General features: G+C 67.1%; 2 protein-coding genes across 4 annotated transcripts; one reads left to right on the top strand and one right to left on the bottom strand.

The window, feature by feature from the left end:
• Nucleotides 1-300: 300 nt before the first annotated feature.
• Nucleotides 301-18,699, bottom strand: ITGA7 (integrin subunit alpha 7). Of its 3 annotated transcripts, none has more exons than XM_072919603.1 (25): nucleotides 18,378-18,697; nucleotides 16,161-16,288; nucleotides 16,008-16,087; nucleotides 15,533-15,788; nucleotides 14,839-14,970; nucleotides 12,586-12,793; nucleotides 11,742-11,935; nucleotides 10,817-10,905; nucleotides 10,583-10,710; nucleotides 9,764-9,859; nucleotides 9,600-9,658; nucleotides 8,643-8,851; nucleotides 7,613-7,768; nucleotides 7,174-7,286; nucleotides 6,446-6,635; nucleotides 5,748-5,828; nucleotides 5,562-5,641; nucleotides 4,917-4,994; nucleotides 4,731-4,833; nucleotides 3,942-4,109; nucleotides 3,493-3,582; nucleotides 3,164-3,274; nucleotides 2,452-2,550; nucleotides 1,872-1,994; nucleotides 301-1,132 (listed from the first exon to the last, which is right to left on the bottom strand). In XM_072919603.1, exons 1-25 carry the CDS (start codon nucleotides 18,629-18,631, stop codon nucleotides 962-964), a joined length of 3,396 nt encoding a protein of 1,131 aa, XP_072775704.1. In that variant the 5' UTR covers nucleotides 18,632-18,697; the 3' UTR covers nucleotides 301-961. The 3 variants fall into 3 exon arrangements, with proteins under 3 accessions (XP_072775704.1, XP_072775705.1, XP_072775706.1); XM_072919604.1 differs by lacking the exon at nucleotides 14,839-14,970 and adding an exon at nucleotides 14,650-14,769 and having other exon boundaries at nucleotides 18,378-18,696; XM_072919605.1 differs by lacking the exon at nucleotides 3,942-4,109 and having other exon boundaries at nucleotides 18,378-18,699.
• Nucleotides 18,700-19,537: 838 nt separating this feature from the next.
• Nucleotides 19,538-22,874, top strand: BLOC1S1 (biogenesis of lysosomal organelles complex 1 subunit 1). Its single transcript, XM_041711629.2, has 5 exons — nucleotides 19,538-19,559; nucleotides 20,572-20,730; nucleotides 20,972-21,044; nucleotides 21,750-21,882; nucleotides 22,539-22,874. Exons 1-5 carry the CDS (start codon nucleotides 19,553-19,555, stop codon nucleotides 22,647-22,649), a joined length of 483 nt encoding a protein of 160 aa, XP_041567563.2. The 5' UTR covers nucleotides 19,538-19,552; the 3' UTR covers nucleotides 22,650-22,874.
• The last annotated feature ends 1,086 nt before the right edge of the window (nucleotides 22,875-23,960 follow it).

The raw sequence follows: 23,960 nt of genomic DNA, 5'->3' as shown, positions 1-23,960 counted from the left end.
GTACCGGAGTTGTGGCGGGGCCGGAGCGGCCCGGACCGACCCGTGGGGGGAGGGAGTGTCCGGTTAGGCCGGGAGATCCGGTTTGGGGCGACGGGGAAGCGGCCGCTGCCCACACGTACATGATGGATGCGTCCATCATGGCTGCCCAAATCAATCATGGCGGCCGCCACATCCATCATGGCGCATGGACACGCTCATGGTGGCTGCCACACCAATCATGGTGGCCACACCCATCACAGTGGTCACTACACCCATCATGGCGGCCACCCCTGGACACCAAAGGAGCACACGGGGTCAGGGTCAGTGTGGGGTCAGCGCCTTTTATTGGGGACAAAAAGTGATCCATGGGGACAAAAAGTGACCCCTGGGGCCAGACTGACCCCTGGGGCCGTGGCTCTGTCTGGCCACTGCCCATCCTGGGAGCTCCAGGACATGGCGGGGCCTCCATGGAGCCTTCTTGTATCTGTGTCCCCTGTCCTGTGTCCAGCCTGTGTCCATCTGTCCATCCCCCTGTCCATCTGTCCAGCCGTGTCCGTCAGTCCCTTGGTGTCCATCAGGTGTGTCCTGGTGCAGCGCTGTCCCCGTCCCTGTCCCTCCCATGTCCACCCTGTATCCATCTGTCCGTCTGTGCTGTGTCCATCTGTCCATGCCGTGTCTGTCTGTCCATGGGTGCTGTGTCCATCTGTGCCATGTCCATCTGTCCTGGGTGCCATGTCCATCTGTCCAGCTGTGTCCATCTGTCCATGGGTGCCATGTCCATCCATCCATGCCGTGTCCATCCGTCTGTCCGTGCCATGTCTGTCTGTCCATGGGTGCCATGTCCATCCATCCATGCCATGTCCATCTGTCCGTCTGTGTCCATCCGTCCGTGGGTGCCGTGTCCATCCGTCTGTGAGCGCCATGTCCCTCTGTCCATCCCGTGTCCATCCGTCCGTCCGTGTCCGTCCGTCCCGGGTGCCGGTCAGGCCGTTCCCGCCGCGGCGCCGCGGCGGTCAGCGGCTCCAGCTGCCCAGTGCGGCCGCCGGACGGTGCCGGTGCGGCCGTCGCTGGCCTGCGGCCGCTGCTCCTGGGGGATGCGCACGGCGCGGAACCGCGGCACGGCCGGCGGCGGCGCCCGGCGGAAAAACCCGGCCTGAGACAGGGAGAGAGGCACCGGGCATGTCGCGACAGGGCATGGACAAGTGGGGGAGGTATCACGACATGGCACCGGGTGTGTTGCGACATGGCAGCGGGGGATATCGCGATATGGCATGGACAGCGGGGAATATATCATGATATGGCAGTAGACAGAGTGAGATATCACTATATGGGATATATCGCAGGATATATCGCGACATGGCACTGGAGAGTGTGATATCATGATATGGCACTGGGCAGCATGGGATTCATCGTGACATGGCACTGGAGAGTGTGATATCGCGACATGGCACCGGACAGCGTGGGGTATATCGCGACATGGCACCGGACAGTGGAGGATATATCGTGACATGGCACTGGAGAGTGTGATATCGCGATATGGCACCAGACAGTGTGGGATATTGTTATATGGGATATATCGTGGGATATATTGCGATATATCACGAGATATATCATGACATGCCACGCTCTATATCACGATATGCCCCGCTCTATCACGCCGTACTGCAATATGCTGCACTCTGTGATGCCATATTGCGACACACCATGCTCTGTATTGCAACATGCCACTCTCTATCGTGCCATATCGCGACATGCCATGCTCTATGTCGTGATATGCCATACTCTATCATGCCATATTGCAGTATGCCACACTCTCTATTGTGATATGCCATGCTCTATCACACCATATCGCGACACGCCTGCTCTCTATCGCGACACCGGCTCTGCCTCACCTTGCGCAGCGCCAGCACCAGCAGCCCCAGCAGCGCCAGCCCCAGCAGCGCCGCCAGCGGCAGAACCCACCAGGGCACAGCGGGCACGGCCACGCCCGGCTCCGCGTGCACCGACAGCGACATCTGCGGGTCACACCGGGGTCACACGGGGGTCATTGGGGTCACAGGGGGTCATTGGGGTCACAGGGGGTCATGGAGGGGTCAGTGGGACCATGGAGACATCAAGGTGTCCCCAGCTGTCCCCAGGTGTCCCCAGAGGTGTCTGTGGATGTCCCCAGGTGTCCCCAGGTGTGTCCCCAGCTGTCCCCAGATGTCCCCAGATGTCTCCAGGTGTCCTCAGGTGTCCCTGGAGATGTCCCCAGCTGTCCCCAGCTGTCCCCAGGGGTGTCCCAGGGGTGTCCCCAGGTGTCTCCAAGTGTCCCCAGGTGTACCCGGGGGTGTCCCAGGTGTCCCCAGGTGTCCCCAGATGTCCCCACAGGTGTTCCCGGGTGTCCCCAGCTGTCCCCAGATGTCCCCAGATGTCCCCAGGTGTCCCCACAGGTGTTCCCGGGTGTCCCCAGCTGTCCCCAGCTGTCCCCACCTGCGCCACCGGGTCCCTGATGAGGACGTTGCCGCGGGGGGAGGTGACCGAGACCTCGGCACGCACGATCAGCTCCAGGTGCTGCACGCCCAGGAACTCCTGGGGTTGGGAATTCAGGATTTGGGATTTGGGATTTGGGGTTTGGGGTTTGGGGGTTCCGGATTTCAGGTTTGGGAATTTGGGGTTTGGGGTTGGGAATTCGGGATTCGGGACTCTGGATTTGGGGTTTGGGGGTTCAGGATTTCAGGTTTGGGATTTGGGATTTGGGATTCAGGATTCAGGAATTCAGGACTTGGGAATTCAGGAATTCGGGATTCAGGAATTCGGGGATTTGGGATTTGGGGATTTGGGAATTCAGGATCTGGGAACTCAGGAATTCTGGAATTCGGGATTTGGGAATTTGGGATTCATGAATTCGGAATTCGGGATATGGGAATTCGGGATTCATAAGTTTGGGATTCAGGATTTGGGAATTTGGGATTCGGGATTTGGGAATTCAGGATTCAGGAATTCAGGGTGCAGGAATTCGGGATTTGGGAATTCAGGATTCGGAATTCAGGATTCAGGAATTTGGGATTTGGGAACTCAGGAATTCGGGAATTGGGAATTCGGGATTTGGGAACTCAGGATTCAGGAATTCGGGATTGGGGATTTGGGGTTCGGGAATTCGGGATTCGGGAATTCGGGGTGCGGGGTCCCTCCGGCCACCCACCTCCAGGAAGGTCCCGTTCCAGAGGCGCCCCCGCGCCCGCAGCTCCGAGCGCTCCAGCGACGGCAGCGGGCACCGGAACGAGCGGCAGCGCGCGGTGCCCAGGGCACAGTCCTGGAACGGGGCACCCCGAAACAGGGACACCCCAAAACAGGGACACCCGGGATTGGGGACACCCAAAAACAGGGACACCCAGGACTGGGGGGACACCCGGGATTGGGAGGGACAGTGCAGGGAAACCCCAGGAATCGGGGAGACACCCCGGGGACACCCCGGGAATGGGGGGACCCCCAACCCCCCGAGCAGGGCCCCCCAAACCCCCCCAAACTCACCAGGGTCACGTTCCTCCTCCTCCTCCCCGCGGGCACCGACCAGGGCCGGGCCGGGGGCTCCTGGGGGGGGTCCCCCTGGCCGGGCGGCTCCTGGGGAACAAGAGGGGGTTTGGGTGGGGAGCAGGGACCCCTGGGACACCACCGTGCACCTCCTGGACACCCCTGGGTACCCCTGGCCACCCCAAGGACACCCCTGGACAGCTCCAGAACACCTCTGGCCACCCCTGGACACTCCTTGGCGACCCCCCCAACATTCCTGGACATCTCTGGACAACTTTGGACACCTCTGAGCACATCTGGCCACCCCTGGCCACCTCTGGCCACCCACAGGACACCCCTGGACACCACCCAAACATTCCTGGACACCCCTTGGACACTTCTGAATCCCTCTGAACACCTTTGGACCGCCCCGGACACCCCCAGGACCCCCCCGGCCCCCCGGATCTCACCAGGGCGAGGCGCAGGGGGTTGGCCGGGGGGCTGCAGGGCACGGGGGGGGTGCCCAGCTCCAGGCTCAGGGGGTACAGGAGCCACTTCCCATTGGGCAGCTCCAGCGGCCACTGCATGGTCAGCGCGGCCGAGCCGGGGGTCTTCAGCAGCGGCCCCCGCTGAGAGACCTGGGGGGGCACAGCCAGGACCCCCAAAAATAACCCCAGCCCCAAAAATAACCCTGGCCCCAAAAATAACCCCAGTCCCTAAAACAACCCGGGCCCCAAAAATGACCCCGGCCCCAAAAATAACCCCAGCCCCAAAAATAACCCCAGCCCCAAAGATAACCCCAGCCCCAAAAATAACCCCAGTCCCTAAAACAACCCGGGCCCCAAAAATGACCCCGGCCCCAAAAATAACCCCAGCCCCAAAAATAACCCCAACCCCAAAAACAGCCCGGCCCCAAAAATAACCCCAACCCCAAAACCAACCCAGGCCCAAAAACAGCCCCGACCCAAAAAACATCTCAGCCCCACAAATAGCCCTGACCCCTGGGGGGGGGGTCTCTGTTTTTGGGGTCCGTAATTTTGGGGTCTGTAATTTCAGGGGTCTCTGTTTTTGGGAGTCTGTAATTTCTGGGGTCTGTAATTTCGGGGGTCTCTGTTTTTGGGGGTCTGTAATTTTTGGGGGTCTGTAATTTTGGGGTCTGTAATTTTTGGGGTCTGTAATTTTGGGGCTCTGTTTTTGGGGGTCTGTAATTTTGGGGGGTCTGTAATTTTTGGGGTCTGTAATTTCGGGGGTTCTCTCACCGTGACCTCGAAGCTGACGGCGCTCCCCACCTGACTCTCCCTCTTCACCGCGCTCTCCCCCACCACCTGCCCCCCAAAAAACAGCCGGGGGGGCACGGCCACGCTGCGGGGAGAGCCCGGCTGTGAGGGGGGGTCCCTGACCCCAAAACCGCCCCCCCGGCACCCCAAAACCCCCTCCCCACTCACCCCATCACGGCCAGGGGCAGCTCGATCACCACGCGGGCGCGGACGACCACCGGCTCCAGCCCCGGCTGCTCGCTGGTGCTGGGGGCGAATTTGGGGTCGTGGCGGGGGGTGAGACCCCCCCAAAAAAACCCCAAGGGCCGTGCAGGGGGATTGAACCCCAAATTGCAGCCCCCCGACCCTAAATGTTGGGGGGCCGGACTCTAAAACTGCCTGGGTGTTGTTAAATCCTCCAGGGTCTGGTCCCCAAAGTCTGGGGGGTCTGAACCCCGAATTCCCCAGGACTTCACCTCAGATCCGGGAGGCTCTGACCCCAAATCCTGGGGGCACTGGCCCCAAATCCTGGGGGCTCTGGCCCCAAACCCGGGGGACTCTGACCCCAAATCCTGGAGGTCTGACCCCAAATACTCTGGGATTCCAACCCCCAAACCCGGGGGGCTCCGAACCCCAAATCCCCTGGGATTCCAGCCCCCAAATCCTCGGGTCTCTGGCCCCAAATCCTGGAGATTCCAAACCCCAAATTTCCCGGGGCTCTCACTCTCAAACCCCCCCCCCCGGGTTCTGGCCCCAAATCCCGAGGCTCCCCGCCCCCAATCCCGGGGGTCCCAGCCCCCAATCCCGGGGGTCCCAGCCCCCCGCCCGGCTCACGTGGACAGCTCCAGCTGCACCGCCAGCTCCGTGGTGTGGATGGAGATGCCCGAGGTGCTGAGGATGAGGAAGAACCGCACCTGGGGGGGCGCAGGTGAGCGCTGGGGGGGGGGGGCCGGGGGAGGGGTCGGGGTCGGGGGGCGTTGGGGAGGGGTCGGGGGGCGTTGGGGAGGGGGCTGCGCCCACCTGGGCCCCGCGTTTGAGGGGGTTCCCCAGCTCGCACTCCACTCTGGAGCCGTTCTGGTTGGCCAAGCAGAGCACCTTGTCCTGGGGGGGGGGGGACAGGGCTGAGACCTGTCCCTCTGTCCCCCCTGTCCCTCTGTCCCCCCTGTCCCAATGTCCCCTCCGTCCCTCTGTCCCCCCCTGTCCCCCCTGTCTCCCCTGTCCCACCCCATCCCTCTGTCCCTCACCGCCCCTCCTGTCCTATCTGTCCCCCCATCCCCTCCTACCCCGCCGCCCCCCGTGCCCCCCGTCCCCCTCCTGTCCCCTGTCCCCCTCTGTCCCTCTGTTCCCCTGTCCTGTCCCCCTCTGTCCCCCTCCTGTCCCGCATCCCCCCGTCCCCTCTGTCCCTCCGTCCCCTGTCCCCACACCCCCCATGTCCCGTCTGTACCTTCCTGTCCCCTGTCCCCGCACCCCTCCTGTCCCTCTGTCACCTGTCCCCCCGTCCCCTCCTGTCCCCTGTGCCTTGTCCCCTGTTCCCTCCTGTCCCTCCCTGTCCCCTGTCCCCTGTGCCCCCCCGTCCCCTCCATCCCCTCCATCCCCTCCATCCCCTCCTGTCCCCTCTGCCCCTGTCCCCTGTCCCTGCCCCTGTGCCCGCACCCCTCCTGTCCCCTGTCCCCTCCATCCCCTCCTGTCCCCATCCCTGTCCCTGTCCCCGTGCCCACCCCGTGCCCGTCGCCGCGCAGGCCGGCGTAGGGCAGCTCCGGGGGGAAGGTGGCCGCCAGCAGGGCCTGGTGGGCATCGTCCCCGTCCCGCTGCGGCTCCGCGGGGTCCGAGGGCTCGTTGGTCACCCGCACCTCCAGCGCCACGTCCTTCTGCTCACTGACGGCGAAGGTGGCAGTGCCATCCTCGTCCCTGCGGGCACGGCCACCGTGGGGACATCCCCGGGCACTCACTGAGAGGTGGCAGTGCCATCCTCGCCTCTGTGACCCCTTGGGGACATCCCCGGGCACTCACTGAGAGGTGGCAGTGCCATCCTCGCCTCTGTGACCCCTTGGGGATATCCCCGGGCTATCAGGGTGAAGGTGGCAGTGCCACCCTCACCCCTGTGACTGCCTTGGGGACATCCCCGGGCACTCAGCATGAAGGTGGCAGTGCCATCCTGGCACATGTCACCCTTTGGGGACATCCCCGGGCACCCAGGGTGAAGGTGGCAGTGACATCCTCGCTTCTGTGACCCCTTGGAGACCCCCCCGGTCCCTCACAGAGAGGTGGCAGTGCCACCCTCACCCCTGTCACTCCCTTGGGGACACCCCCGGTCTCTCAGGGCGCGGTGGCAGTGCCACCCTCACCCCTGTCACTCCCTTGGGGACACCCCCGGTCCCTCAGGGCGCGGTGGCAGTGCCACCCCGGGCCCGGCGCTGGCACAGCGCGGTGGCCGCTGTCCCCTGACCTGGGCAGGGGCACGAAGTCGCTGTCCCCCAAGCGGGCGCAGAAGCGCGGCCACAGCTCCAGGTGGCTCTGGCAGATTTGGTCATCGCCGCAGCCCTGGCGCAGGAAATGCACCTGGGGACACGGGAGACAGTGAGGGGACAACCCGGGACAGCGGCGGGGACAGTGAGGGGACACCAGGGGACACCAGGGGACACTGAGGGGACATTGAGGGGACAGGGGGGGACACTGGGGGACACTGAGGGGACACTGACGGGACACTGAGGGGACATGGGGGGACACTGAGGGGACACTGAGGGGACAATGAGGGGACACTGAGGGGACACTGGGGTGGCACAGGTGACACAGGTGACACAGGAGGTGACACAGGGGTGACACAGGTGGCACAGGGGTGACACAAGGGGTGACACAGGTGACACGGGGGATGCCCAGGTGCCCACCTCAGCGCGCAGCGAGCTGGGCTGGCGCGGGCTGAGCACGGGGGGCAGTGGAGGCAGCGCCGCGCCCCGCGCCCCCCGGTGCCCGCCCCGGTGCCCGCCCGCGATGGCGAAGTCCAGGCTGAGCCCGATCGGCCGCAGCTTGTCCCGGATCCCGTCCTGAGCCAGGAGGAGGAGGAGGCGGGAGGAAGGTCAGGGCGGCGCTCGGGGACGCACCTGACGGGGGCATGGGGAGGAAGGAGAGGAGGAGGAGGAGGGGATGGGGGCAGGGCTGGGGGTGAGGAGGGTGAGGGTGAGGAGGGTGAGGGTGAGGCTGAAGAAGGTGAGGATAAGGAGGCTGAGGAAGGTGAGGATGAGGAGGGTGAGGATGAGGAGGGTGAGGAAGGTGAGAACAAGGAGACTGAGGATGAGGAAGAAGAGGCTGAGGAGGCTGCGGATGAGGAAGGTGAGGGTGAGGAAGATGAGGATAAAGAGGCTGAGGAGGCTGAGGATGAGGAGGGCAAGGCTGAGGAAGAAGAGGCTGAGAAGGCTGAGGATGAGGAAGGTGGGACTGAAGAAGGTGAGGATAAGAAGGCTGAGGATGGATGAGAATGAGGAAGGTGAGGAGGAGGAAGGTGAGGATAAGGAGGCTGAGGAGGGCAAGGCTGAGAATGAGGAAGGTGAGGATGAGGAGGCTGAGGAAGGTGAGGATAAGGAAGATGAGGATGAGGAAGATAAGGATAAGGAGGCTGAGGCTGAGGAAGATGAGGCTGAGAAGGCTGAGGAAAGTGAGGATGAGGAGGCTGAGGAAGGTGAGAATAAGGAGACTGAGGAAGGTGAGGAGAAGGAAGATGAGGATGAGGAAGATAAGGATAAGGAGGCTGAGGAGGGTAAGGCTGAGGAGGCTGAGGAAGGTGAGGAGGAGGAAGATGTGGATGAGGAAGGTGAGGATGAGGAAGGTGAGGATGAGGAAGGTGAGGATAAGGGGGCTGGGGAAGGTGAGGAAGAGGAAGATGAGGAGTCTGGGGCGGGGGGGCGAGGCCGAAGCACGCACGTGCAGGCGGAAGGTGGCGGGCACGCAGCGCCGCTCGCGCTGCCGCGGCAGCTCCAGGATCCCCGAGATGCGGGACCCGAGCTCCGAGGTGCGGGGTTCAGGGGTCTCGGGGGTCTCGGGGGTCTCGGGGCCCCACGCCACGAAGGAGCCCCGGGGCACCAGGCCCCGCCGCCGCCGCTCCCCGTCCGCCTCCAGCTCGTAGCGCAGCTCTGCGGGCACCGGCGGCGTCACCGGCACCGGGGGGACCAGACCGGGCAGGGGCCAAGGGATGAGGGGCGCAGGGACTGGGGGTACCCAGGGATTGGGGGGCTCCGAAGGATGGGGGGTACCCAGGGACTGGGGGTACCCAGGGATTGGGGGGCTCCGAAGGATGGGGGGTACCCAGGGATTGGGGGAGTCCCCAGGGATTGGGGGGATCCCAGGGGCTGGGGGGGCTCCGAAGGATGGGGGGTCCCCAGGGATTGGGGGGCTGGGGGATGCTCAGGGACTGGGGGGACTCCAAGGGATTGGGAGGTCCCCAGGGACTGGGGGGGCTCTGGAGGATTGGGGTTCTGGGGGATTGGGGGATCCCCGTGGATTGGGGCCACTCCAAAGGATGTGAGGTCTCCAGGGATTGGGGGTCCTGGGGTTTGGGGTCCCCCAGAACTCGGGGCGTCTCAGGAACGGGAGGACGCCCAGGAACGGGGGGTCCCCCGGGGGTTCGGGTCCCGCAGGGCTCGGGGGTTCCCAGGAACGGGGGAATCCCCAGGAACGGGGGTACCCCGGGGTTTGGGGTGTCCCAGGAATGGGGAGAATGCCAGGAACGGGGCGAACCCCGGGTTTTGGGGTCCCAGGGCTCGGAAGTTCTCAGGAAGGGGGTGACCCCCGGGTTTTGGGGTCTCAGGAATGGGGGGGATGCCCAGAAATGGGGTGACCCGCGGGTTTTGGGGTCCCCCCGGGTTTGGGGTCCCCACTCACCCAGCGGGGCGCTGTCGCTGCCCGGGCCCGTGTAGCTGAAACACGCGCGCACCTCCACGCTGCGGGGGGGCGGGGGTCACCGGGGGGATCCCGCAGCCCCCCCGCGGTGGGGCCGGGATGGGGACACGGGTGGGGAGACACGGGTGGGACCCGGTGCCACCCACCAGACGCCGCGGCCGTGGCGGCAGTTGCTCCGCTCCAGGTCGATGTGGGGCGGCAGCAGCGACACGTCCCGGGACACGTGCACCACTGGCCGCGCCCTACGGGGGGAATCGGGGGTCTCGGGGGGAGCCCCCCACTCCTCAGTGCGCCCCGGCAGGAGCAGAGGGACCCCCGAGGGGCGGGGGGCGCGGGGGGGGGTTCTGAGGGATTTGGGGGTCCCTGGGGGTGGGGAATTGCTGCGGGGGGGGGAGCGCTTCAGGGATTTGGGGGTCCGCAGGGATTTGGGGGATCCTGGGGGTCACAGGGCTGGGGGTCCTCTCGGGGGATTTAGGATTCTCGGAAACTGGGGGATTTTGGGGTCCCAGGGCTGGGGGGGTGCTCTTGGGATTTGGGATTGTCGGGAATTGGGGGGTTCCGGGGGTCTGGGGGGGTCCCAGCAATCGGGGGATGCTCCGGGGATTTGGGAGTGTCAGGAATGGGGGATTCTGGGGATTGCAGAGCTGGGGATTTGGGATTCTCGGGAATTCAGGGATTCCGGTGGTCCCAGGGCTGGGGGGCTGCTCGGGGGATTTGGGATTCTCGGGAATTGGGGAATTCTGGGGGTCTGGGGAGGGGGGGGGGGTCCCAGAGCTAGAGGGCTGCTCTGGGGATTTGGGATTTTCAGGAATTGGGGAATTCTGGGGGTCCCAGGTCCTGGGATTTGGGATTATCGGGAATTGGGGGGTTCCGGGGGTCCCTGCTCAGGGGATTTGGGATTGTCGGGAATTGGGGGTTCCGGGGGTCGCAGGGCCGGGGGGCCGCTCGGGGGGCGGGGGTCTCACCTGTAGAGCACCACGGTGTCGGACAGGGACCCCACCAGCAGATCGGGGTACAGGTTCCCATCCACATCCAGCCCCCCCGAGAGCGAGTAGCCAAAAGCCGAGACCCCCACGGCCTCCCCGTCCAACACCTGGGCCGGGGGCGGCTCGGGGTCAGCCGGGACCCCCCCGGGGACCCCCTCGGGGACCCTCCGGACCCCCCCGGGGACCCCCCGGACCCCCCCGGGGACCCCTCACCTGCGCCGGGCGGGTGACGATGCCCAGGGCGCTGCCGTGGTAAATGAAAACTTTGCCCGCGCCGTCAAAAGGAGCCCCCACGGCCAGGTCTGGGGGAAAAGGGGGGATTTGGGGGGGGTTTGGGGGGATTTGGGGGGATTTTGGGGGACTTGGGAGGGATTTGGGGGCCCAGATCCCTCCCCGAGGACCCCCTAGGGGTGCAGCCCCCTCCCCACCCAAGGTGGCCCCAGCAGCTCGACCTGGACCCCCAAAAGCCCCCGAGCCCCCCCCAGGCTCGGTTGTGCCCCATGGGTTCCTCCCCAGATCTTGGGGACCCCAAAAAAAAAACCCCAAAATCCGCCCCCCCCAACCAAAACCCCTCACCCGAAATTCTGTCGTGGTCGAGGGGTGCAATTCTGCCATGGCCTGCCCTTGGAGACCCCAAATCCCCCCAAAACCACCCCAAATCCCCCCGAAGCCACTCACCCTCAAACTCGTCAAGGTTTTGGTCCATCCCCAGACCCCAAAAGCCCCGAAAATCCCCCAAATCCCCCCAAATCCCCCCCAAATCCCCCCGAAGCCACTCACCCTCAAACCCATCACGGTTGAGGTCCGTCCCCAGACCCCAAATCACCCCAAAACCCCCCTTAAAGCACCCCAACCCCCCCCAAAACCCCTGAAATCCCCCCGAACTCCCCCGAAACCCCCCCAAATCCCCCCGAAACCCCCCTGAAACTCCCCCCAAACCCCTCCAAAATCCCCCAAACCCCCCTCCCCGAAGCCCTTCACCCTCAAACCCATCGTGGTTGAGGTCCATCCCCAGACCCCAAAGCCCCCCAAAACCCCCTGAAACCGCCCGAAACCCCCTGAAATCCCCCGAAACCCCCCCGAACTCCCCCTAAAACCCCCCGGAGCCCCCCAGCCCCCTCCCCCGAAGCCCCCTGACCCTCGAAGCCGTCGCGGTCCAGGTCCCCGGCGGAGCAGAGCGCGGTGCCGAAGGCGGAGCCCCGGGGGCCGTTCAGCCGCACGGGGGTCGCGCTGTCCCACCGCCCCCCCGGGTTCAGGTACACGTACACGGCCCCCCCGATCTCCTCCTGCCGCTCGAAAAAGTGGGGGGCCCCCACGGCCAGGTCCATCCAGCTGGGGGGGGACACGGAGATGTCACCCCCGAACAGCGGCGAGGATGGATTCGCCCGGCCGAGGGGTGGGGAGGGGGTTCGGGGGGTGGGGAGGGGGTTCAGGGGGTGGGGAGGGGGTTCGGGGGGTGGGGAGGGGGTTCAGGGGGTGGGGAGGGGGTTTGGGGGGGGTTCAAGGTATGGGGGGGGTTTGGGGGGGGAGGGGGTTTTGGGGGGTGGGGAGGGGGTTTTGGGGGGGCTCAAGGGATTTGGGGAGGGGGTTTTGGGAGGGTTCAGCGGAGTGGGAAGGGGGTTTTGGGGGGGTTCAGGGGGTGGGGAGGGGGTTTGGGGGAGGAGGGGGTTTTGGGGGGTGGGGAGGGGGTTCAAGGGGTTGGGGAGGGGATTTTGGGGGGTTCAAGGGGTGGGGAGGGGGCACGTGCCACAGGGTCACCCCTGCAGGTGCCACGCGTGCCCAGCTCCAGGGCTGGCACAAGGACACCCGGTGCCCCCCGTGCCCCCCATGCCCTCCATGCACCCCGTGTCCCCAATGCCCCCGATGCCCCTGATCCCCCCCGTGGCCCCCGTGCCCCCCGTGGCCCCCGTGGCCCCCGTGCCCCCCAATCCCCCCATGCCCCCCGTGCCCCCCATGTCCCCATACCCCCCGTGCCCCCGCACCCGTCGCTGTTGAGGTCCAGCAGTGCCAGCGCGTGCCCGAAGGCCGAGCTGAGCTGGTGCCCGGGCAGCAGCGCCTCCGCCCGCAGCAGGTTGGCCCCGTCCCGCCGCAGGATCAGCACCGCGCCCGTGTGGTTGGCACGGGGGGCGCCGCTGACAAAGCTCAGCTGCTGCCGCTGCGTCAGGCCCGGCCCCGAGTCCACCGAGAACCCTGCGGGGCACCGGGACGGCGCGCTCAGCACCGGGACCAGCACCGGGACCAGCACCGGAACACCGGGACACACCGGGCACCCCGGCCCCGGGACCCCTGCGGGACACCGGGACCCTGCGGGGCACCGGGACGGCGCGGTCAGCACCGGGACCAGCACCGGGACACACCGGGCACCCCGGCCCCGGCAACCCTGCGGGACCAGCACCGGGACACACCGGGCACCACCGGGCACCCCGGCCCCGGGACCCCTGGGGGACACCGGGACGGCGCGGTCAGCACCGGGACCAGCACCGGGACACCGGGACACACCGGGCACCCCGGCCCCGGGACCCCTGCGGGGCACCGGGACTGCGCGGTCAGCACCGGGACCCTGCGGGACACCGGGAACCCTGCGGGACCCCGGGACACACCGGGCACCCCAGCCCCGGGACCAGCCAGGGGACACCGGGACAGAGCAGTCACCCCAGCCCCGGGGCCACCGAGAGCCCGGCGGGGACACCGGCACAGCCCGTGAATTCCCAGTAGGGCAGATTTTGGGGGGGAAATGGCAAATTTTGGGGGAAAATGGCAAATTTTAGGGGAAAAGGGCAAAATTGTGGATAAAAAGGGCAGAATTTGGGTGGAAATGGCAGATTTGGGGATGAAAGGGGCAGATTTTGGGGGGAAATGTCAAATTTTAGAGGAAAGGGGCAGAATTTGGGCGAAAAGTGCAGAATTTGGGGGTCAGAGCAGCAAAATCCAGAGCACAGCCCCCTCCCCACATGCCGTGGTTGCCGTGAGCAGCCCCCCGAGCCCCCCGAGCCCCCCCAAAGCCCCCCGACATTCCATGCACCCCCCCATGCAAAAACAGCGGGGAACAAGCGGGGACGGGGGGGTGCGGGGACAGGCCAGGCTCCAGGACCCCCCAAAAAACTCAGGGACGCCCTCAAAAAAACTCTGAGACACCCCCGCAAAGCTCTGGGACCCCCCCCCAAAGCTCTGGGACACCTCCCCCCCCCCCAAGGCTCTGGGACCCCCCGCCCCCAAAAAACTCTGGGACCTCCCCCCAAGCCTGGCAGTGCCCCCAGCACAGCCCCGGACAGGGACGGGGATTTGGGGACAGGATTTGAGGATTTGGGGACAGGATTTGGGGACAGGATTTGGGGACACAAGAGGGGCGGGGCCGTGCAGCGGCGGGGGAGGGGAGGGGGTGATGCGGCCACACGCGCGTGTGCGGGGGTGACACGCGGGGGGTGACACGAGTGGGGACAGGGGCGCGTCTGGGGACACGGGAGGGGGGGCCCGTGTGCAGGACACGGACACGAGGGCACAGGTGGCACCTGAGTGTGTGCAGGTCACACCTGAGTGTGTGCAGGTCACACTTGAGTGTGCACAGGTCACACCTGAGTGTGCCAGGTGTGCACAGGTGACACCCGAGCGTGTCACTGCCACCCCTGTGCAGGCGCCACCCACCCCCACGGCCACGCGTGACAAAGGGACACCCCCGAAGGCGACACGCGTGTGCACGGGGACACCCACCGAGGGGACACGCGGCACGGGTGACACCCGTGGGGACAGCGCACCACGCGTGGGCCCGCGGGACCCTTCCTGGGATGGTGGGGGAGGGCAGCAGGGCACGGGGAGAGGATCACACGAGGCACAGACACACACGCGTGGCACACGGGTGGCACACACGGGTCCCACACGCGGGTGGGCACAGGCGTGGCACACGCGTGGGCCCGCAGGACCCTCCCGGAGGGGAGGGGAGGTGGGGGAAGGTCACGCAGGGCACGGGGGGAGGGTCACACGCTGCACACACACACGCGGGTGGCACCCACGCGCCTTACACGCGTGGCACACGCGTGGCACGCACGAACCCAGGTAGGAATTGTGCCCCACGTCCGCGGCCGCGCCGGGGACCCTCTCTCCGGGCTGGGGGGTGCGGAAGACCCTCAGGTCGGGGGTCGCGCTCTCCACGTTTGTCACAAAGAGCAGCCCTGCCACGGCCACGCACACGCGGGGGGAGGGGGGTCAGGGCGGCGCGGGGGGCGCCCCTCCCCCCGTACCGAGGTAGCTGTGGGCGGGCAGGGGGATCAGGGAGGGGTCCTGCGCCTTCTCGCCCCCCGCCTCGAAGGGGCCCGAGTCCGGCAGCAGCAGGTCCAGGGAGCTCCGGGGGAGCCGCTCCACGCGCAGCGTGCCTGGGGGCCCGCGGGACCCTCAGAGAACCCCGGGCAGGGACCCTCCCCAGGGACCCTCAGAGACCCCCGGGCAGGGACCCCCGGGCACCGACCCCTCCCCAGGGACCCTCAGAGACCCCCGGGCAGGGACCCTCCCCAGGGACCCCCAGAGACCCCCGGGCACCAACCCCCCCCCCCCCCAGGGACACACGGGGGGACAGTGGGGACACCTCCAGCCCCGGCATCCCCCGGGCACCCCTGGGTGCACCTGGGCACCCCTGGGCCCCCTCCCCGGGCAGGTGTGCCCCCCCCACATGCCCCTCCGTTCCCCAGGGCAGCCCCGAGCCCCCTTTTTGCCCTACAGGGGGGTCCCAGCGCCCTCCCCCCCCAGTTGTGGGTGCCACATCCCTGATACCCCCAAATTCCGCCGGGGGGGGGTCCCAGTGCCTTTTACCCTCCCAATGGTGGGTGCCACCCCCAACCCCACCCCGGGGAGGGTCCCCGCGCCCCTCACCCTCCCAATGGTGGGTGCCACACCCCTGACACCCCCAACCCCACCCCGGGGGGTCCCCGCGCCCCTCACCCTTCCAGTTGTAGGTGCCGGGCGCCCCGAGCAGGAGGTAGCGGCGGTCGGGGCTGAAGGCGGCGGCCAGGCCCTGCTGGCAGAGCCCGAACCGCTCGTGGCCCGGCGGGCGGCCCCGGCAGAACCGCCACTCGCCGCCGTCCAGCTCGTCCCGCTCCTGCAGGTCCTGGCTCAGCACGAAGCAGCGCCCGATCACGTCCCGCGTCTCCAGCGGCGTCCGCACCCGGTGCCGCACCTCGTACCGGTGGGCGCAGGTCTGGGGGGGCACCCCGGGGGTCACCGAGAGCCGGGGGAACCCCAACTCACCCGGTTTGAGGTGTCCCCGGTGCCCCCCGGTGTCCCCCGGTGCCCTCCGGTGTTTCCCGTGTGTTCCCCAGTGCCCTCCGGTGCCTCCCGGGGGTCACGGAGAGCCGGGACACGCCAAGCCCACCCGGTTTGAGGTGCCCCCGGTGCCCCCGGTGCCCCCGGTGCTCACCACGACCTTGCCGCCGGGCCCTTGGCTCCTGACGCTGACCCCCAGCCACTGGTTCTCTTTGCTCTCGCGCTGCGGGTCCCCTGCGGGGCACCGGGGGGGGTCAGCCCCGCCGGGACCCCCCCCCCCCGGGGCCCCTCCCGGTGCCCCGCTGACCTCCCTGGTCGATGGGCAGCCGGCGGCAGTCGGTGGGCTCGGCGCTCAGCGGGCAGGCGAACAGGGCCCCGCTCCGGTTGGCGCCTTGGCCGGGCAGTGCCAGCGCCTGGGGGGCTCCCACCAGCAGCCTGGCAGGGTGGGGACCCCCACGTCAGGGATCGGGGGGTCCCCGAGGGTCGCTGAGACCCGCCCGGGACCCCCCGTGCCATATGTGCCACCCCCGCACCAGCCGTGCCACCCCCGGGTGCAGCTGTGCCACCCCCGTGCCAACCGTGCCACCCCCGTGCCAGCGCGGTGCCAGCCCGGCCGGGCAGCTGCTGGCCCGTGACACGTGTGGGGACAGCAGGGGACACCCCGGACACCCCCAAAAACCCCGGACAGCCCGGACACCCCCGGACACCCCCCGGACACCCCCAAAACCCCCGGACATCCCCCGGACATCCCCCGGACACCCCCGGACACCCCAAAAACCCCCGGACCCCCCCCCCAAACCCCCGCCAGGGCACTCGGGGCGCTCCCCGCGGGACCGGCGCGGTGCCACCGGCGCTTCCCCGGTGGCCGCGGGGCGCTCGTGGCCGGCGCGGCCCGGGCTGCCGGTGGCCCGGGGACACGGCGGCGCCCACGGGGGGTGGCGGGGAGGGAGAGGCGGTAAAAATAAACCGGAATTCCCTCAAAATAACCGCGCAGCAACATGCCCGAAAAAGGATGGAGCGCACGGAGGCACCGGGTGCCCCACCGGGAGCGGGGCCGGGGCGGCCAGCGAGGGGACAGCGCGACAAAGGCGGCCCCAGCCCCGCCGGGGACAGCGGGGGACAGCGGGGAAAACCCGGGGGACAGCGGGGAAAAACCGGGGGGACAACCGGGGGACATCGGGAAAAACCGGGGGGACAACCGGGGGACATCGGGTGACAGCGGGGCACAGCGGGGGGACAACCGGGGGACACCGAGGGACAACCGGGGGACACCGGGGGACAGCGGGGGACACCGAGGGACAACCGGGGGACACCGGGGGACACCGGGGGACATCGGGGGACATCGGGGCCGCGTCGGTGGAGCCGAGCCCAGCGCGGCCCCGCAAACACCCGCAGCGGGCACCGGCGGCCAAAGCCGCCCTCGGTGCCAAGAACGCGGCTCGGGCGGCAGCGGCGACACCGCGGCGACAGCGGGGACACCGGGAGGGCGGGGACACGGAGGGGGACAGGGGAGGGGGGACGCGGGTGGCTGCCCGCTCCGGGGGTCGCCATGGCTGAGACCCCCGGTAACGGCCCGAGAGGCCCGGGGGATGGCGGGGGGACAGGGGGACAGGGGGACAGGGGGACATTGGGGTAGCGGGACAGGGGGACAGAGGGACACGGGGACACGGGGGTAGTGGGACACGGGGACACGGGGACACGGGGCCGTGGCCGGCAGTCTCGGGTGGGCGTTCGCCGCACGGCCCGGGGGGTCCCAGCCGGGGAGGTCCCTCCAGCCGAGCGCTCCGGGGCAGCGCTGCCCCCCGAGCCCCCCGTGTCCCCCCCGAGCGCCCCCAGAGCCCCCCCAGAGCCCCCCCGCCCCACTAATGCCGAGTAATGCCGGGCGGCCTCCGCTGTCCCCGTCCTGTGCCACTGTCACTGTCCCCTCTGCCACTGTCACTGTCCCCTCTGCCACCGTCTCTGTCCCCTCTGCCACTGTCACTGTCCTCCTGCCATTGTCCCTGTCCTGCTGCCACTGTCACTGTCCCCTCTGCCACCGTCCCCTCCTTCTGCCGTGCCCCGGACTCGGTCCCGGGGGTCCCGGTCCCCCTCAGCCCCGTGGCTCTCGGTGATCCCAAACCCCCAAATTCCCGGGGGTCCCGGTCCCCCTCAGCCCCGCGGCCGGTTCGGTTCTCCCGTTCTCCCCATTCCCGCGGCTCTCGGTGCTCTGGATTTCCCCCAAATCACGGCAATAGGATCCCCCCAAACCCCTGAACCCCCCAAATCCCGGCAATAGGATCCCCCCCAAACCCCCGAACCCCACCAAATCCCGGCAATAGGATCCCCCCAACCCCCGAACCACCCAAACCCCCTCCGCAGGATCCCCCCAACCCCCGAACCCCCCAAAACCCCTAAATCCCCCCACCCATGGGCGCCCCCACCTCCTCTCCCCTCCGCCCCCCAATTCCCGGGGGTCTCCCCCCTGCCCAGCCCAGCCCAGCCCGGGGGTCCCGTTCCCCCCGCGCCCCCCGAGCCCCGCGCTCACCACCCGGCGGGCTCGGGGCTCAGCTGCCGGTGCAGCGCCACGGCCGCACCGAACAGGCTGCCCCGCTCGCCGTCCTTCAGCACCGGGCTGCTCCCGTCCAGGTTGAAGGCGGCGGCCGCCGGTAGCCGCGGGGGCAGCCCCGGTAGCCACGGGAACAGCCCCGGTAGCCACGGGAGCAGCCCCGGTAGCCACAGGAACAGCCCCGGTAGCCACAGGAGCAGCCCCGGTAGCCGCCGGCAGCCCGAGCTCGCCATCCCCGCGCTGCCACCGCCGCCGCCCGCGGGAGGAGCCCCGGAGCTCCCGAGGGGCGGCCCCGGCCCGGCCCCGGCCCCGCCCGCAGGACCGGGGAAGCCCCCGGAGACCCCACCCCGGGGTGCGGCCGGGCGGGACCGGAGCCGGGAGAGACCCCGGGGGCGGGAGGGGCACCGGATAACGGGAGGGACCCAAAATACCGGGAGGGGCACGGGATAGCGGGAACGATCCCGAATACCGGGAGGGACCCAAAGTACCGGGAGGGGCACCGGATAGTGGGAACGATGCCGAATACCGGGAGCGGCACTGGATAACGGGAATGATCCCGAATACCGGGAGGGGCACGGGATAGTGGGAATGATCCCAAATACCGGGAGGGGCACGGGATAGCGGGAGTGATCCCGAATACCGGGAGGGGCACGGGATAACGGGAATGATCCCGAATAACGGGACGGACCCAAAATACCGGGAGGGTCACTGGATAACGGGGGGGACCCCGAATAACGGGAGGGACCCCGGATAGCGGGAGTGACCGAAAATCCAGGGAGTGACCCCGAATTCCGGGAGTGACCCCGAATAACGGGAGTGACCCCAAATCCCGGGAGGGACCCCGAACACCGGGACTGGAGGGGGTTGGGGGATCCTGGGGGGGGAGGTCCTAGAGCTCCAGGGGACCACCTGAACCCCAAAACCTGGAGGGGAGAGCCCCAACCCAAGGGGGGATCAGCGATATCGCGACCCCCCAAAATTAATCGGGACATTTTTGGGGGGGCTCAGAGATGTCGCGACTCCCGTGCCCCCCCCCCCCCCGCCCCCGGAGATATTTTGGGGTGATCGGGGATTTTGTCACTTTTTCCGAGCTATTTTTAGCCCCTCTCCAAAGCCCCCGGGGATTTTCGGGAGCCGCCAGGGCCGTGGGAACCATGGAGGGTTATTTTTATTTATTTTTAAATTTTAGTTTTATTTGGGGGTTTAATTTTTATTCCTCTTTTAGTTTTATTTTTATTTTGGGGGTGGTTATTTTTATTTCTTTCTAATTTTATTTTTAGTTGGGGGGGTTCACTTTTATTTATTTTTGAGGGCTTAATTTTTATTTATTTCTAATTTTATTTTCATTTGAGGGGGTTCATTTTTTTATTTTTGGGGGCTTTATTTTAATTTATTTTCAGTTTATTTTTATTTCTGGGGTTTTTGTTTCGGGTGTTTATTTCTAGGATTTGGGGGTTTTTTGGGGGGATTCTTTTCGGGGTTTATTTTCGGGATTTAGTGTCAGGATTTATTTTGGGGGATTATTTTTGGGGGTTTATTTTCGGGACTTACTGTCAGGATTTATTTTCGGGGGGTTGTTTCAGGGTTTATTTTTGGGGGTTATTTCTGGCCTTTATTTCAGGATGAGCATCCCAAATTTTATTTTTCCTCATTCCCGGATTATTTCCTCCCATTCCCAGGTTATTTTCCCGCTATCCCAGGATATTTTCCCCATTCCCGGGTTATTTTTCCCCCTATCCCAGGACATTTTTTCCCATTCCAGGATATTTTTTCCCATTCCAAGATAATTTTTCCCCATTCCCGGGTTTATTTTTGGCCGCGGTTCCCACTCGAATTCCTGAGGCCAGAACTGCCTGAGCCACTGGGAGAACTGGGAGGGAACTGGGAGGGACTGGGAGGGAACTGGGAGGGAACTGGGAGGGAACAGAATGTACTGGGATAAACTGGGAGGGACTGGGAGCACTGGGAGGGACTGGGAAGGACTGGGAGGGACTGGGAGCACTGGGATGAACTGGGATGAACTGGGAAAACTGGGAAAACTGGGAGGGAACGGGATGAACTGGGATGAACTGGGATGAACTGGGAGGGAACTGGGAGCACTGGGATGAACTGGACCCCCCCAATCCCCCATAGCCCCCACAGGACCCCCTCAAACCCCCCCAAACCCCCCCAGGTCACGTGTCCCTCCCCGGTCACGCGCCGGTGACGCGCAGGGGGCGGGGCCTGCGCGTGTCACGTGCCCCGGGGCGGTCACGTGGGGCGGCGGCCGCCATGCTGTCCCGGCTGCTGAAGGAGCACCAGGCCCGCCAGAGCGAGCGGCGCGAGCTGCAGGGTGAGCCCCGCCCCCGTCCCCATGGCAACCGGCGCAACCGCCGGCTCCCATTGGCCAGCGCGGGCGGGGAGCGGCGCGCCATTGGCTGGCGCGGCTGTCCGTCAAAGCTGGGGTGGGGGGGAAAGGGCGGGAAGTCTGAGGGGTGGGGGGGGTGTGAGGTCACGGCTCCGCGCGGTGACGTCACGGGTGAGGGTGCTGACGTCATGCGAGGGTTGCTGACGTCACGGGGGTCCCCGCGCAGAGCGGCGCCGCAGGGACGCCATCGCCGCCGCCACCCGCCTGACCGAGGCCCTGGTGGATCACCTGAACATGGGGTGAGCGCCAGGACCCCCAGGAACCCCAAATCCAGCTGGGACCCCTGGGAACCCCAGATCCAACTGGGACCCCCCCAAACCCCAGATCCAACTGGGACCCCACCAAACCCCAAATCCAACTGGGACACCCCCAATACCGCAAACGTGAACCCCAAATCCAACGGGGACCCCCCCCAAAACCGCAAACCCGAACCCCAGATCCAACTGGGACCCCCCTGGGAACCCCAGATCCAACTGGGACCCCCCCGGGAACCCCAGATCCAACTGGGACCCCCCGGGAACCCCAGATCCAACTGGGACCCCCCCGGGAACCCCAGATCCAACTGGGGACCCCCTTAAAAACCAAAATCCAACTGGGACCCCCCCAAAACTGCAAACGTGAACCCCAAATCCAACTGGGACCCCCCTGGGAACCCCAAATCCAACTGGGACACCCCCAAAACCCCGAACCTGAACCCCAAATCCCCCCAAATGCCCCCAATGCCCCCAGTGCCCCCGATGCCCCCAGTGTCCCCATGTCCCCATGTCTCCGCGGTGTCCCCAGGTGGCGCAGGCCTACGTGACCCCCATGACCCCCATATTCCCAATGCCCCCAATGTCCCCAATGCCCCCAGTGTCCCCAATCCCCCCAATCCCCCCAATACCCCAAATGCCCCCAGTGTCCCCACTGCCCCCAGTGTCCCCATGTCCCTGCGGTGTCCCCAGGGTGGCGCAGGCCTACGTGAACCAGCGCAAGCTGGAGCAGGAGGTGAAGACGCTGCAGGCGCAGGCAGCGCAGTTCGCCCGCCAGAGCGGCCACTGGATCGCCATGGTGGAGAGCTTCAACCAGGCCCTCAAGGTGGGGACCCCACCCAGAACCCTCCGGGGGCGGGGGAGTCCCACCCCGACCTGCCAGTGGGGAGGGGGCTCACAGGGACCCCCGGGGTGGTCCCAACCCCGGCCTGACACTGGGGAGGGGGTCCCAGCCCTGGGGAGGGGGTCCCAACACCGGCCTGGCACTGGGGAGGGGGTCCCACCCCTGGGGAGGGGGTCCCACCCTGCCCTGACAGTGGGGAGGGGTCCCAGCCCTGGGGAGGGGGTCCTGCCCTTCCCTGACAGTGGGGAGGGGTCCCAGCCCTGGGGAGGGGGCTCACTGGGACCCTCTAGGATGGAGGAGGAGCTCTGTAGGACCAGTTGGGCCACTGGGCGTACTGGGGTGGGGGGGAAAATGAAGCCCCCAGACCCATTTGGAGGGGGGGATGAAGCCCACAGACCCCTGGGTTTGTGCTGGAGTGTTTGGGGAGCACCCAGGGGGTCTTGAGGAGCACCTTGGGGGTCTTGGGCAGCACCCATGGAGTCCTGGAGTGTCTTGAGCAGCACCCAGAGGTTCTCGGTGCAATGGGCTGGGTGGGACTCCCCATCCCCGTGAGGTGAGCCCCCCTCCCCAAACCCCCTAGAAGCCCCCTCCCCAAACCCCAGCCCTGGGAGCCCCCTCCCCAAATTCCCCCCCCCCAGGAGATCGGCGACGTGGAGAACTGGGCCAGGAGCATCGAGCTGGACATGAGGACCATAGCCACCGCCCTCGAGTACGTCCACAGGGGGCAGCTGCAGCCCCCCTGCTCCTGAGGACCCCCCAAACCCCCCCGGACCCTCCCGGACCCCCCGGAACCCCCAAAATAAAGGCAGACGGGGGTCTCACCGCGGCGTCCTCGGCTCCCCCCGGCGCTGGCAGCAGTGCAATAAATCGGGGGGGGGGGCCTGGGGGGGTGAGGGGGGTCAGGCCGGGCCGGGGGGACCCTGGCACAGCCCCCCCAAATCCCCCCTAAGCCCCCTGATCCTCCTTAGCGCTCAGCCGGGCTCTGAGGCTGCTTTCAGCGGGGACAAAGGGGCCCTGTGCCACCCCAAATCCGGGGGGATTCCACCCAAATCCGGGGGGCAGGGCCGGTTGGGGGGGATTCCACCCAAATCCGGGGGGCAGGGCTTTCGTTTTGGGGTGATTTTCCCCCCGTGGTGGGGGGTCAGGGCCCATTTTGGGGTGATTTCCCCCAAATCCGGGGTGCCATGGTTTTCATTCCTTGGGGGGGGGGGGGCTCAGGGTCCATTTTGGGGTGATTTTCCCCCATGGGGGGGTCAGGGCCCATTTTGGGGTGATTTCCCCCAAATCCGGGGACTGACAGGGCTTTAATTCCCTTTGGGGGGGGGGGGTCTCAGCCCCCCAAGTCCAAGCTCTGGCCCCCATCTCCCAGCACGGGGGGGGGGTCCCGGGGTGGAGGTCTCATCCAGGGTGGGGGTCCCCCACAAGGCCGGGGGCCCCAAAATCTGCCCAACCCCCCCCGGAGCGTTTGGGGAGGGGTCTGGGGGGGCGGGGGGTGGGTTGTACCCCCGCGAATTTGGCCGTGCCAGGCGCGGGGAGGAGCGAGCCTGGCCCCCCCCAAAATCCCCCCGACCCCTCCCCTGCTCCCCCACCCCCCCGAGCTCAGACGGCCCCGAGGCCGCGGCCGGAGCAGCGCCCGCAGCCCCCCGACCCCCGAGGTAGGTGGGGACCCCCAAAGGGACGTGGGGACCCCCCCGAGGTAGGTGGGGACCCCCCCAGGGACGTGGGGACCCCCCCAGGGACGTGGGGACCCCCGCTACCCCAGGAAGGAGGTGGGGACCCCCCTCAATGGGGGTCCTGAGACCCCAAACCCCCCCGGATGGGCGTCCTGACACCCCAAATCCCCTCAATTGGGGTCCTGACACCCCAAATCTCCCCGGATGGGGGTCCCGGAGGGGGTCTCGGGGCCCTGCTGGGGGTCACGGCCCCCCCTCGTCCCTCCCTCGGCGGGGGCAGCCGGGCCGGGGGTCCCGGGGGGTCCTGGGGGTCCCGGGGGGTCCCGGGGGTCGCGGCTGCCCCTGGAGCGGGGAGAGGGGCCCCGAGAGGACCCCCCCGCCTCCCCC

The sequence above is a fragment of the Taeniopygia guttata genome, chromosome 29 (assembly GCF_048771995.1).
Source record: "Taeniopygia guttata chromosome 29, bTaeGut7.mat, whole genome shotgun sequence".
NCBI classification, from domain to species: domain Eukaryota; kingdom Metazoa; phylum Chordata; class Aves; order Passeriformes; family Estrildidae; genus Taeniopygia; species Taeniopygia guttata.
The sequence above is the reverse complement of the archived record's forward strand: the minus strand, read 5'-3'. Positions and strand labels throughout refer to the sequence as shown.